The 15,607-nt window shown below is 39.7% G+C and overlaps 1 protein-coding gene across 3 annotated transcripts in view; it reads left to right on the top strand.

Annotated features, from left to right (window-relative positions):
• Nucleotides 1-9,566, top strand: part of PYGB (glycogen phosphorylase B) — a 346,630-nt gene extending 337,064 nt beyond the window's left edge. For all 3 annotated transcript variants that reach the window (XM_029594500.1, XM_029594502.1, XM_029594501.1), the window contains exon 20: nucleotides 6,111-9,566. In XM_029594500.1, the coding sequence (XP_029450360.1) occupies nucleotides 6,111-6,263 (153 nt within the window). In that variant the 3' untranslated portion in view covers nucleotides 6,264-9,566. The remainder of the gene's footprint in view (nucleotides 1-6,110) is intronic.
• The last annotated feature ends 6,041 nt before the right edge of the window (nucleotides 9,567-15,607 follow it).

The raw sequence follows: 15,607 nt of genomic DNA, 5'->3' as shown, positions 1-15,607 counted from the left end.
CAGTGTTGGAATGCAAACTTTTGTAGTGCTCACTGTCCACTGTGCAATTGTTGCTGAAATGATCACGTGGATACTGTTGCAATATCCACGTGATCATTTCAGCAACAATTGCACAGTGGACAGTGAGCACTACAAAAGTTTGCATTCCAACACTGGGGTACCTAATGATTTTTAAAGCCTACACATAGGCTTCACAGTCACGATAGCCGTATTTTTTTACAGCATCGTATGAAGGTACACTCAGATTATTGACATCCATATAACAGGTCTCTTTTTGAATTCATAATTTTTTCATGTTATATTGTTTGGGTTTATAAATTTAGCAATTTATTTATATGTCATTTATGTGGAACAGTGTTAAAGCCCTTACTAAAATCCAAGTACACTACAAGTAGCCCTCTCCCTTGATCCAACTTTCTGGTCACCCAATCAAAGAAATTTTCGGATTCATCTGACAAGATTGACATCTGATAAAACCATTCTGCCTCAGATCTTGTAATTCATTGGATTCCAGAAACTGCACTATCCTCTGTTTTAGCAGCAGTTCCATTAATTTTCTCATCACAGAGGTCAGACTAACCAGCCTGAAGTTCCTAGACTTTGCCTTATTTCTACTTTTATAAATGGTACCAAATCTGCTCATCTCTGGTCCTCTAGAACTACTCTCGTCTATAAGGAAGTATTGAAAAGATTAGCCAGCAGACCTGCCACAACTTCTTTAAGTTCCCCTAGTACCCTTGGATGTATCCCATCTGGTCCCATTACTTTATAAGTTTAGTTAGCTCCTCACAAACTCTCTTTTCTGAAAATCAAATGAGGTTTCCTCACTTCCAATCTTATTTATGTTTGCTTTATGTGATCCAGCCCCTAGCCCTTCCACGGTGAACACCAGACAAAAATATTTGTTAAGCAATTTTACTTTTTCCATATCATCCTCATCGCTTCTACATAAATGCACAATCAAATCTTTATGGGTAGAAATCCCATGTGTGTTGGGGAAGAGTATAGCAATAAGAGTATACTACCGTCCACCTGGCCAAAATGATAAGATAGACAGTGAAATGCTAATAGAAATTAGGGAAGCTAACCAAATCGGTAGTACAGTAATAATTGGAGATTTCAGTTACCCCAATATGGACTGGGTAAATGTAACATCAGGACATAATAGAGAGATAAGGTTCCTAGATGGAATAAATAACATTTTTATGGAGCAATTGGTTCAGGAACTGACAAGAGAGGGAGCAATTTTAGATCTAATTCTCAGTGAAGACCAGGATCTGGTGAGAGAGAGGGGACACTTGGCAATAGTGATCATAACATGATCAAATTTTAATTAATGACAGGAAGGGGGACAGTAAGTAAATCCATGGCTCTATCACTAAACTTTCAAAAGGGAAACTTTGACAAAATGAGGGAAAAAAAACTGAAAGGTGCAGCTACAAATGTAAAGAGTGTGCAACAGGCATGGAAATTGTTTAAAAATACCATCTTAGAAGCGCAGTCCAGATGTATTCCAATCATTAAGAAAGGGGGAAGGAAGACCAGACGATTGCCGGCATGGTTAAAAAGTGAGGAGAAAGAGGCTATTTTAGCCAAAACATCTTCATTCAAAAATTGGAAGAAAGATCCATCAGAGGAAAATAGGATTTATCTATTTATTTACTTATTTATTTATAACTTTTCTATACCGAAGTTCAAATAACAGAGTTAATTATCGCTCCGGTTTACATTGCAACCATAAAACAGTGACAAAGTTGTCTTACATAGAACAGGGGGAGAGAAAAACTTGGATACAGCTTAAGCATGGGGAGTAACGTGTCAAAACTGGTAAGAACTGATAAGAGTTGGCTTTTTGGGGTAACAAGGTATTCAGAGGGAGGGGGTAGGAATGAGGGATTGGAAGGGGGTTGGAAGGGGGGTTGGAAGGTGGGGGGGGGGGGAGGATAAAGCATAAACATTGGTAAGTTAAATGTAAGACATTGATAAAACAGGCTAAGACAGAATTTGAAAAGAAGTTGGCTGTAGAGGCAAAAACTTTTTAAAATGAACCTGAAGAAGAAAGCCTGCGAGGGAGTCAGTTGGACCATTAGATGATTGAGGGGTTAATGGGGCACTCAGGGAAGACAAGGCCATTGCAGAAAGACTAAACAAATTCTTTGCTTCAGTGTTTACTGAAGAGGATGCTAGGGAGATACCCGTTCCAGAGACGGTTTTCAAAAGTGATGTTTCAGATGAACTGAACCAAATTATGCTGAACCTGGAAGATGTAGTAGGCCAGATTGGCAAACTGAAGATCGCCTGGACTAGATGGTTTACACCTCAGTATTCTGAAAGATCTCAAAAATGAAATTTCAGACCTATTAGTAAAAATTTGTAACCTATCATTAAAATCGTCCATTGTACCTGAAGACTGGAGAGTGGCCAATGTAACCCCGATATTTAAAATGGGCTCCAGGGGAGATCCGGGAAACTACAGACCAGTGAGCCTGACTTCAGTGCTAGGAAACATCATGGAAACCTTTATAAAGAATAAAATCACAGAACATTTAGATAGACATGGTTTAATGGGGCACAACCAGCATGGATTTAACCAAGGGAAGTCTTGCCTCACAAATCTCCTTTATGAAGGAGTGAATAAACATGTGGACAAAGGTGAGCCAGTAGATGTATTGTATTTGGATTTTCAGAAAGTGTTCGATAAAGTCCCTCTTGAGAGCCTTCTAAGAAAACTAAAAAGCCATGGGGAAGGAGGCGCAATCCTTTTGTGGTTAAAAGACAGGAAACAGAAAGTAGGATTAAATGGTCTGTTTTCACGGTGGAAAAAGGTAAACAGTGGAGTGCCTCAGGGATCTGTACTAGGACTGGTGCTTTTTAATATATTTATAAATGATCTGGAAAGGGGCATGACGAGTGAGGTCCTTAAATTTGTAGATGACACAGAACTATGTGGAATAGCTAAATCTCAAGCAGATTGTGATAAATTGCAGGAGGACCTACTGAGACTGAAAGATTAGGCATCCAAATTGCAGGAGGACCTTCTGAGACTGAAAGATTGGGCATCCAAATTTAAGGTGCACAAGAACAAGGTGATGCATATAGATAAAAATAACCCATGCTGTGGTTACATGATGTTAGATTCCACATTAGGAGTTACCACCCGGGAAAGAAATCTAGGCATTATAGTGGATAATATATTGAAATCATCAACTCAGTGTGCTGTGGCTGTCAAAACAACAAACAGAATATTAGGAATTATTAGGAAGGAAATGGCGAATAAAATAGTGGATGTCATAATCCCTCTGTATCGTTCCATGGTGTGACCACACCTTGAATACTGTGTGCAGTTCTGGTCACCACATCTCAAAAAAGATATAGTTGCACTGGAGAAAGTACAGAGAAGGGCAACCAAAATGATAAACGGGATGGAACGGCTTCCCTATCAGGAAAGACTAAAGAGGTTAGGACTGTTCAGCTTGAAGAAGAGACTTGAATGGGTAAATGTGAATCTGTTATTTACTCTTTCGGATAATACAAGGATTAGGAGGCACTCCATGAAGTTAGCAAGTAGCTCATTTAAAACAAAGAGAAAATTCTTTTTCACTCAACGCATAATTAAGCTCTGGAATTCTTTGCCAGAGGATGTGGTTATGGCAGTTAGTGTAGCTGGGTTTAAAAAGGATTTGGATAAGTTCTAGAGCAGAAGTCCATAAACTGCTATTAATTAATAAGGATTAGTAGCCTGGGATCTGTTCATTTAAGAGTAAATTTTTAAAGCCCAGTGCACGCAAATACTGGGAGATATGCATGTGGCTGGGCTGTGCGAACGCCGAGTACATTTTCTAAACAGCATGTATCACGCGGAAGTACCAGGATCTGTGAAAGGGCGGGGTTTGGGTGGGGAAGGGGCCGGCCGGGACAGCGGCCATTAGGCCCTGTCTCGGGAAGGTAGTGTCGGAAGCTGGCTAGCATGCAGAACTTACTTCACCTCTGAAGAGGAAGTAAGTTTTAAAACAAAAAGAAATTTGAATATGTAAGTGGGGAATTAAGGGTTAGTGAAGAGAGGGGAAAAGGGAGTAAGATTAGGTAGGTGGATAGGGAAGTTCCCTCCCAGTCCACTCCTTAATTGGAGTGAACTGGGAGGGAACTGGAAATTGCCCGATCGCGTCACAGCTCATTTTTTTTAGAAAATCCCCCCTTGCGCATGAGCATCGCAAACCACCTGCACATTGCACGTGCCAATAAAAAATCAGGCACACATGTCGATGTTTGATCCTATACCAGAATGCCAGATATATCTTTAATCACCCAGAACAGTTAAGACAGTACCTGGATTCTCACTCTTAAAAATGTCCTATAGAAAAAGGTTTTAAAATGGAATTAAGATGAAATAAACAACAATGTGTTTCAGCTGGAAAATTATGTTAACCTTAATCACTGCTTGGAAATATTGTTATGTAATGTCTCTATTTACTTTGTATTGAAATACGAGTTTAGAGAAGGGTAATATCCTTCTTGATACTGTACTTTGTAATTATTGAAAAGTTCTAAATAAAAAATTAAAAAAAAAAAATCAGGCACACATGTACACGTGGGTATTGTTTTTTATAACATGCGCGCGGCACGCACGCATGTTATAAAATCGTCATGTCCATGTTTGCGCGCTGGGAACTGTGCCCGCATCTTTGGAAATCTACCTCTTAATGTTTGGGTACTTGCTAGGTACTTGTGACTTGGTTGGCCACTGTTGGACACAGGATATTGTGCTTGATGGACCCTTGGTCTGACCCAGTTTGGCATATCTTACATTCTTATTCCTTCCCTTTTCGTCTCACAATGCTATTTTTGCACTTCCTTCTACCACTAACATTTCTAAAAAAAAAAAGAATTGTCCCCTGTCTTATTGTGTTTTCTATATTTTCTTCCATTTTAATTTTTGCATTCCTGTCTACGTTCCCAGCTTCTCTTAATTTTTTCCTAGTTAATACTGGGGTTCTGGAAAGCTCTTCAGTTGGAGAGGGCAGGATGGGCTGGAGACGGGAGGGGAAATTTGTGTTATTGAAGTCAATGTTAATGTTGTGACATGGCTTAGTATCCAATGATTATAGAGCTGTAAACGTCCCAAGGGAACTAGCTTTAACTTAAATTATTAAAATGTTCTCAGAAGTTATCAGGAAGAGTGAAAATTACTACTTTCCTAGCATGTTGGATGGCTTACTGAGATAATAAATAAGGGGTAGATTTTGAAAGAAGAGCGCACGCATCCATGTGTGCCGGATTTTATAATCCACATGCGCATGCAGCGGGCGCAAGGGGGGAGTGAATTATGCAATCTCCGTGCAGCAAGGCATCCTGGCTTTCCCCAGTTCCCTACCCTCTACCTTAACCTCCCTTCCCCTCTCTTCTCCAACCCCTAAGATCTATCTTTTTCCCTTTTTTTTTTCTCGAACTTCCTTCAGGGCCCAAACTGAAGTAAGTTGTATGCACTGGCAGCTGGCTGGCACGCGAGGCTCCTGGACAGCGATGAATGGCGCTGTCCCGGCCCACCCGCCCTGGACATGCCCCCGGCCTGCCCCTTCCAAGAGGCCCAGCACTTGAGTGCGTACTGGCGTTTACACGCATGGCGGGGCCTCTTGGAAAATTTGCCCGGTGCACGTAAGACCCAGTCACGTGCGTAAATGCCAGAATTTACGTACACCGAGCATTTAAAATCTGCCCATAAATCTACAATATCTGAGAAGCAAAATCCAAGTGTTAATATTATTACAGGAGGCTCAGCTGAGGAAGAAGCTGTCCTGTTGAGAAGGGATGGGTGGGTCAAGTGAGCTGCACTATTTATAAAAAAAAAAGACTCTTTATAACTTTTATAACATGATAGGGAAGTCTTGCAGTAATGCTAGATGTCACTGATTTGTTAAAAAGAAGGGACTTGTTTATGTGTGTATCGGGGGAGGGGGGCGGGTGATTTGGGGGGACATAGGCAAGGATACATTTTTCCTTTATTACCTGTCTCAAAATCTCATCCTTGGGAGGTATTGGTCATATTTTAATTTATTGAGAGGCCTAAATTCATTGCCCATGGCTCACACTATGCTGTTTCCCTCTATTTCCAGAATCCTAAAGAATGGACCATAAAAGTCATCAAGAACATTGCTTCCTCTGGCAAGTTTTCCAGCGACAGGACAATTACAGAATATGCTAGACAAATCTGGGGAGTGGAGCCCTCTGCAGTTAAGATCCCACCGCCCAACATACCCAGAGAATAGGTGCCTGTCCGGGCCTGGGTTCTTGTGCTCTTGTCAATAGCAGCAGCAGCAGCCTGGTCGATTCAGGAGAATTCTGCTTTTAGGTTTCTAGTTTCATGTGTACTCAAGGAGCTTGAGTATAGTTTACCCTCATGAATGGTCTTGTATACATTTTATTTTCTTAAAATACAGTGTGTATGTATAATTGTTATAACTTTTTATTTACCTTGTATCAATACTGTGTGTGTTTGCGGGCATGTATATATATTTTTTTCTCTCTCTCTATGTATATACACCGACACACGGAGTGCTGATACAAGGGTAATTGGAAAGTTGATGTAGTAATAATCTGTGACATATGGGAACATGTGGAGTTTGTTTAAATTCTTCTTTATTTTGTTTTTCTTTATCAACTCTGTCTATTCTCCCATCTTCCCACCTCCTCCTCCTCATATTCCTTCGTGTCTTCCCTGTTCTACCTATTCCTTCTCCTCCCATCCCTTGGTTTTTCCTCCTCGTCCCCCTTTTACCTCATTTTTCCCTCCTGCCCCTTGTCCTCCCTCCTCTCTTGCTGCTCTCTGTACCTCTCGGGCTGTCCCCAGCTGAAGCAGCAGGTACAAGAGTCCAGTAAGGGAGGAATGGAGTTTCCTGTCTCCTCTGTACCGTCTCTTCTCCCAGCACCATCTGCTACACATCTATAGGAAGACTGCTCTAACCTGAAATGTTTTGAATGCAGAATACATACACACATACATATACATGACTGAGGGTTTTATATGTGGGGAGATTTAAGTACAATCTACAGTAGAAATTTGTCTGCCTCAATGTTTCTGCTTGTTTCAGGCAAAGAATGCATTTAGTTTTCTGCAAAATTAGGACCCGAACAGGAAAGCTGTACCTTCAATATTCTGTGCAGTATCTCTACACTGCACGTGGTGGATAGTAATCCTTCCCAATGCCAATTCATTCATTTTGTAAATCTAGCAATAACTTCCCCACTGTTATCCTGAGCAGCCACAGTCAAGTCAGAGTCATAAAGTGCCTCCCTGGAGAAAGGGATTGGGTTGTTCCAGTATGTGTGATGTCATTTGTGACATCACAGCAGATACGGATCAGTCAGATACAGTAAAGTAGGAGGCAGATCACAGAAGTTTGTTGGAATTACAAGACAGCTGCTCTAATAGTTTGTGAAAGGTACACTGCCATATGCAGTCAGGCACTTCATTCTGAAAAGATCTTTCATATTGTCTGCTAATCTTACATGGTTTCTAGCATAAGATAGATCAGTGAATATAATTTAGGTAGAATTATTTTAATAATTTAGGAAAGCTTACATATTTATAAAAGATAATTTAAGAAACATTTTTTAAAGCAAGAACAATTTTAATTGTATTTAAATTTGTTATTTATATTTCACCTTTGGTGACTGGTGAGCCACTTCAAAGCAGATTATATTCAGGTATTGTAGGTAATTTCCCTGTCTTCAGAGGGCTTCAAACTAAGGATCCTAGTTACAAAGCATTTTTCCCATAGATAAAAATGGGAGAAAACCTTTAGTAATTGGGCCCCTAACTTTGTACCTGTTCTAAGATGATTGTTGAAATTTAATATTGAGATGTATTTTGCAGAATTTGCATGAGCTTCATTTAGCAGAGCCAAAGAGGAGAGGGGGAGAGAAGAAGTGTAACTTCTGGATGGTGCTGGGTATAGAAGGCATGCCCAGTAGCCTACTGTCCTATAGTCATTTTAATTTATCCTGTAGCCAACCAGCAAAAGATCAGAAAGCTGCTTCTTCTGGGTCCAGACTGCTTGATCTGTTTGCTGCAAATTGACAAAAAACAAGAATGCATGACAGACACAGGCTAAAGGTAGATTTGCAGGCGATTGTTTTAACAAGACTGTTTCACCATTTGCAATCGTTGCTTGTCTGTCTCTGTTTTGTTTTTATTTCTGTAGTTTTTAATAAGGAATTGTACACTTTCTTAGACTGGTGCTTGATGGAGTGATTGAAGGTGTTACTTTAACTTATTGAATGCATGGTTTCATTACATATCTTTGTCAGATAACAGTTAGGTGAATCCATATTGATGCGCAGCAACTACTACATGCCACATTGTGGGTTCAGATGGACTACCTGCTTACTGATGTCCATATGGATTAATGCACTTCTTACTGAAATCATGTATGTTTGGATTTTTTTGCTTTTAAAGTAGGTTTCACAATTTATATTTCAATATTTCTCCTCCTGTCTTTTTTCAGTCAGTGAAATTATAATTTTCCTCAAAGGAAATTCTTGTAAAAAAATTTCAACACTTTCAACATCATCTTGCCTAGCATGGCATCATCATGATACCACTAGAAAAGTTTAACTCTGTCAATACCAAAAGCAGATTGCTCTGTGTGAGATACCAAATCTATTGCTTTTGGCCTGAATACATCCTTTTCCAGACTCAGATGATTAGCTATGGGCTTTCCCTTTACAGACTTCCCTGGCATGTGCCATCAGTAATTAGTGGTGAAGACAGGGACCTTCCACAAGTTAACCTGGGATCTCGTGAGGGACTAAATGTTCCAGTAATATTCAAAAATAAACTCAGGATCATAGTTTTTCACCGATTGCTCTAGTTTTCAAGTTAATAGATTTTATCCTTTGAAGAGAAGGAGATATTTTAATAAAAGATTAAGAGCAATGATGCCTCTGATTTATTAGATTTTTTTTTTGTTTTTTTTTAAACCAAGGGAAAGGTGCAGATCCTAATTGCTGTAAGAGATTTGTCTGTCATTGTCTGTCTAGTCATCACGCATTGTTTATATGCTACATGACCCCTGAGCATTATGAATGACCAGTTTTGAGTCTGCATGCCGCTGCCCTCTTCCATGTACTTCCAGTGATGATCCTTGTTCTGAAGTTCAGCTGTCATTTTACACTGATTACAAGAAACTTTAAGAGACTTAAGTAAGACCTCAGTTGATTGTAGGGAAAAGGGTTGATTAAGTAAAAGAAAAAAGGGCAACATCACTAACCTGAGTTCTAAGGGGCTCTCAAAAAATGCAGGATATGACATTGAGGATGGATGTATCCTCAGAAATTTTCTGTTTGATCCTGCTTGGAAGCCAACCATAATGCACTGGGCAGATGCAAGAATGGATGGAACAAATTGATTTCTTTTTCATGTGGTTCACAGCTGCTTAATCTGTTCTGTGTCTTGTCCTGCACCCACTGCAAAGCAAAGTTAGCCATCACAAAAATAGCAGTCATGATACTTTGTATGTAGTGTGGCATTCCCTTGCACTTGAAAAACTTAATAAACATTTACAACAGCACCATTGGTGACTTTACTTCATTGCCTATGCAGATATTACATACATTCTTTCTACTTGTCATATGACTGTTCACTGATTTGTCTGTGCAAGTTAGCAACTGGTCATTACTAAATGGGGAAAAGGTGGGTGAAATCCAGCCCTGGGCTTTCTGGCCCCAGAATCACACTGAGAGGTATTTTGAATTTCTTCTGGTTCACAACATTTGCCTTGAAGTCAACCAATTGCAGGGTTAAACCCTTAGAAATTTCATCTCTTCCACCAAGCCAGTGAAGAAGTCTGAAACTTAAAATTAAGTCCAATGAAACCTGACAACCAATGTTTTCAAGTAAAATGAATTTTAAGATTTTTGAAAACAGGTTCTCAGCACTACCCTGTTAAACAGCAATTATAAAATTAGATTTAAAAAAAAACAAAAAAAACAGCTTATTTTCTGTTAATTTCACCAGATTTCCTTTTACTGGAATTTGTTCAATCCAGACAGCCTGCCTACAATGGGAACCTGATGCTTAACCAAACCAAGCATTTTGGACCCCAAAACATTGTATTGGGAGTTATGGACTGGGCATAGATAGTCTCACAGCAAACTTCATCTAACCCAAAATTATCATACTGGGATCCAGAGATTCTTTTTCAGGTCTAACAAACCTGTCCTCAACCTTTTTGGCACAAAAGGTGTGTTTGGGTCCCAGATGACCTTCTTCGAGTCCTAAAACATTTATTTGTGGACCAAAAAACACGGTTACAATTGTTATAATTCCTGGCACTCCTGATCCTTTATGACAGGCATGGCTTAAAAAATTAAAAAGACTACAAATCATTTTTTTTGTTAAAAAGACTAAGATGAATTTTAAAAGCCCAAAGTACGCATTCATTAGGGGACTATAAAGCAACAAAAATTTACTTCTTCCTGGCCAGCTAGATTTCCAGTCTCCAGCACGCATCGTCACCTGCTAAACCGAGGCTGTAAAATCTAGCACTGCTGCAAGTACTAAATCTAAATAAATGCTTCACTAAATAGGTACATTTTTAGGGTCTTTTTAAAGGTCTTAAAACGAGGTTCTTTCTGAAAAGCATCAGATAGTCCATAATATAGCACAAATTACTGCGAGCAGTGTTTCTTGCAACCCTGCCAGTCTCATTGAAGGATCTGTGGGTACATCAAGCAAACAGCGACTGATGGACCTTAAGTTTCTTTGTGATCTATAAATCTTCAACATTGAATTGATACATTAAAGCAATTTGCTTATTCTTGCTTATTTGTGGACTGCAAGTTGGTTAAAAGGAAACAGAGAGAAGGATTAAATGGTCAGTTTTCACAGTGGAAAAAGGGAAACAGTGGAGTGCCTCAGGGATCTGTACTTGGACCGGTGCTTTTCAATATATTTAGAAATGATCTGGAAAGGGGCATGACAAGTGAGGTGCTTAAATTTGTAGATGACACAGAACTATGCGGAGTAAATAAATCTCAAGCGGATTGTGATAAATTGCAGGAGGACCTTCTGAGACTGGAAGATTGAGCATCCAAATGGCAGATGAAATTTAACGTGGACAAGTGCAAGGTGATGCATGTAGGGAAAAATAACCCTTGCTGTAGATACACAATGTTAGGTTCTATCTTAGGCAACTCGCCACCCAGGAAAGAGATCTAGGCGTCATAGTGGATAATACATTGAAATCATCGTCCCAGTGTGTTGTGGAGATCAAAAAAGCAAAACAGAATGTTAGGAATTATTAAGAAAGGAATGGAAAAAAAAAACAGAGGATGTCATAATGCCTCTATCGCTCCGTGATGAGACTGCACCTTGAATACTGTGTGCAGTTCTGGTCACCGCATCTCAAAAAGGATATAGCTGCACTAGAGAGTGCGCAGAGAATGGCGACCAAAATAAGGGGCAAGGAATGGCTGCCCTATGAGGAAAGGCTAAAGAATTTAGGGCTTTTCAATTTGGAGAACAGACGTCTGAGGGGGGATATGATAGAAGTCTACAAAACCATGAAAGGACTTGAACAAGTTAATGTAAATCGGTTATTTACTCTCTCAGATAATAGAAGGACCAGGGGGCACTCCATGAAGTTAGCAAGTAGCTTATTTAAAACAAATCGAAGAAAATTCTTTTTCACTCAGCTCATAGTTAAGCTCTTGAATTCATTGCCAGAGGATGTGGTTACAGCAGTTGGTGTAACTGGGTTTAAAAAAGGTTTGTAAACTGCTATGATGGTAATTAATAAGCAATAGTAGCTTGTGATCTATCTAATGTTTGGGTACTTGCCAGGTACTTGTCACTTGGTTGGCCACTTTTAGAAACAGGATACTGGGCTTGATGGACCCTTGGTCTGACCCAATATGCATTTTTATGTTCTTATGATGTACAAATATGTTCAGCTTGCACGCACCAAGCAGATTTTAAAAGCCACTGAGATACATGCGTTTCTCCCAAAGTGTTCAGATCTCAGAAGTTTTCAAAAAGGCACAGGGCATGGGCATGGTCTGGGTGGGGCATGGGTATTTTGGGGCGTAAACCTGAGATGTGCACATAAATACATGATCTGGTACACGCTGAGACCCCCTGCCGCATAACTTACTTCTGCTATGGATGACATATAAGTCATAAAATAAAGAAAAAGAGGCAGATCTGCAGGGTTTTAAGGGTTGGGGATAACCGGGGGAATGAAGAATTAAACTGGGGGGGTTGGAGGACCTCTCTCTTAACTGGGTGAACTGGAGATGAACTGGTAAAGCTGGGAATAGCCCCTTTTAAAATCCCCTGATTTATGAGGTAGAAGCAGGATTTGTGCACACGTGAGCATACCCATTTAAAATTTGGCACACATGTAGGCGCATGTATGTTATAAAATGACCGAGTACCTGGGCGCAGGCCGCAGATGTGTGTAAATGTGCACATGCACGCTGGTTGAAAGTTACCATCATTGTTTTTAACTCTGAAATATATCTCTCTATATCTCTTCTCATTTCAATTAAAATAGTGTTTCAAGATCAACTAGGAGCAGTAAAGCACTGATCTACCATTAGATACCGTAACACTGTACATTCTGTAATAAATAAATGCCCTGGGTATGGTATTTTTACCCATGACTGCATTAAAATTAATATTCTATGAAAATTGTATGGCAGATCTCATACGTATCAGGGATGAGAGAGAGAGAGAAACTAGCCATGATGCCCTCACACTAGATAGGTATGTATATCTCTATGGGAGGCCCACCTAGTAACTGGAGGTGAGGTTTAGGTATTAGTGTAGGGGTTACCAGGTAGAGAGTCCATCAAGGTAGGTTGAGAGAACATTGCACAAATCTCATCTTTGCGGGAGTTTCCTCACTCCGAGGGTCATCAAATCTTCACAAGAGAGCACTGTTCTGTTCGTATGTCTCACATTGAATGTCAAAGTCGCCCCTAACCCCTACACTAATACCTAAACCTCACCTCGAGTGACTAGGTGGGCCTTCCATAGAGATATAAATACCTATCTAGTGTGAAGACATTATGGCTAGGTTCTCTCTCTCTCTCTCAAAATTATTGCAATTTGTGGTAACTTAGCTCTTCACATAGGTATTAGCACAAATTGTGATAAACTCCGTATTACCATAAAACACACCCCTTTTCCCATCGCATGCAATATTTACCACATTTTGATAAATCCAGGCCCTAGATAGAAACAAAAAAAGCCAAGCTTTGTAAAAATTCTGTTCTTAAACTCAAACCAGACACGTCTATTTTCCAAAGGATTAAATACCACGTTCCTATGTTTTGTGGCATGTTGATAGCATGAGCACGATGTCACTAACAGTTTATTAATTGTATTATATTAAGGATGGAGGACCTGCTTTGGATTAAATTGGAGGGAGGGGCATTGACTATTCAGTTAAACTGGTACATGCTAGGAATCCATTTGTATGAATTTGTAGTGGGGCTTGAATTGTTATATTTGCCCAATTTTTTACTCGGTTAAAATGGAATACATGGGAATATTTATACATATTCATTTATATTTGAAACTTGCATTACCTTCAAATAATTTGAATGTCATCAAATCAAGAAAATCAAATTTTTCCAAATATTTCTCTGATCTGGATTGAAGGCATTTGCTTATTCAAGTACATCCAAGTAGAATACTATCAAATCTAAATCTCGATTTGAGACACATCAGAAGAGACTTACCTATCTCTCAATTACATCTTTTTTTAGAGCATCATACCTGAAAACTTACCAGATTTGATCTTGAGTTTTCAACTTTACAGGACCTACTCTGGCAGGTTCCCAGCTTCCTCTGGATATCCAGCATTTCAGAGGAGTTAATGAACCAGAACCAGAAGGAAATCCAGCAGTATCCAGAGCCACCACAGAGGCAAAAAACTGTACTGAAAATAAGTTGAGTTGTTAGTATGTGGGAGAATTAATACTTGGTGCCTGCTCTAAAAGGAAGTGCAATGAGTGGAACACAGACTAGGAGAAGCCAGAGGCACACAGGGCTCTGCAGAAAATAGGAGTAACCAGCAATTACATCCTAAAAAGGGAGGCTGAGCTATACAATGTAAACTATTAGGTACTATAGAACTACCACTGGCTAATGAAGAGGTTTCAAGGGAAGAGAGGGAAAGAGCATAGGGAGAAGAAGGGATGAAGAAGAGGGAAAGAAGCTGAGGTGGGGGAAGAGCATGTCTAGACTCGATTGCAAGCGTCATGGAGCAAAGACACTAATGTGTATCTATACAGTGCTGCAAGCATCTATTGACTAAAGAAATTATACATAGTAGTAGGAGTAGGGCAAAAGTAACAGAGAATAAAAACAATGAAAGAAGAGAGAGAGGAGAGGCGATGGAGAAAGAGACAAGGATGAAGAAAAAAAGAGACTGCTATAAACAGTACAATAGGAAATGGGAATCAAGATTAAAATAGAGACACATAAGATGACATAGGAGAAAGGTGGGAAACAGTAGATCAATAAGTAACAAAAAGTTCCATGTTGAATTAATGAACCTTTTTTCTGGGACATTTGTGAATCCCCTCCCCCCCAAAAAAATGCCCCTGTCAGGATAACTTACTTCCCCTGACATACTCAAAATTTGATGTGGATAGGACTCTAAACACAACTGTTATTAGAAGGGGACACTCAAATATATGACGATTTCAAAAACCCTCTTCTCTTCAGAAACTAGGAGAAAAATAGAGAATAGGAAGATGGAATGGGAAGAAAGAAGTTAAGAATCAGAGTGGAAGACAAAATATAGAAATAAATGGAAGAAATAGATAAAAAAAGACATGAACAGAAAAGTTAATGAATCCTGAATAAAGTGAAAAATAAAGGAAAGAAGAAAAACTCAAGAAGCTGAAGAGCAAACAAAATATAGGAAAAGAAATAAAAACAGGTATGGAAAGCATGCAAAGGCATGGCTTCGGGAATGCTTTCCAACAAAGATTTGTAGAAGGGGTGTGTGGAATTTGTTGTGGGGTGTATTGGGGGGGGGGGGGGTGATAGAGAGTGTGGGTGCATGAGGAGGATATGGATTTATAATGTGTGTATGTGTGGTGGGGGTTTGAGGGAGGTGTTTGTCCATGTATGTGTGTTGTGAGAGGATTGGGAAGGTTGTATGAATGTGTGTGGAGACTGGTATGTTGTGTGTATATATAAGTATGTGTAGAGGGGTTCCTATGTGTATAGGAATGTGTGGGCAGGTGTGGGAGTGTGTATGGTGTAGCTATTTATGCAGTAAGGAGATATGTGGGGAAATGTGTGTTGCAGTGTATTTGAGGTGTATGTGGGTATTTGAGAGTGTGTGTATGATGGGAATGTCTGGGTGGTGGTGGGGCTGTGTATGCGGGGTGTGTGATATGAGGGTGTGTGTTAAGTGGAAGGCAGTTTGGTGGGTAAGATGTGTATGCGTGGTGAGTGGGTGTCTATAGGTGCATAGTAGGCATGTATTTCTGGGTTGTGGGGGTATGGGGTAATGTAATAAAATATTTTTACCCTTTTGGTGCTGCTTGTTGTTCAGTGGAAATAAGATGCACACACAATAATATATAT

The sequence above is a fragment of the Rhinatrema bivittatum genome, chromosome 3 (genome assembly GCF_901001135.1).
Source record: "Rhinatrema bivittatum chromosome 3, aRhiBiv1.1, whole genome shotgun sequence".
Lineage (NCBI taxonomy): Eukaryota > Metazoa > Chordata > Amphibia > Gymnophiona > Rhinatrematidae > Rhinatrema > Rhinatrema bivittatum.
The sequence above is the reverse complement of the archived record's forward strand: the minus strand, read 5'-3'. Positions and strand labels throughout refer to the sequence as shown.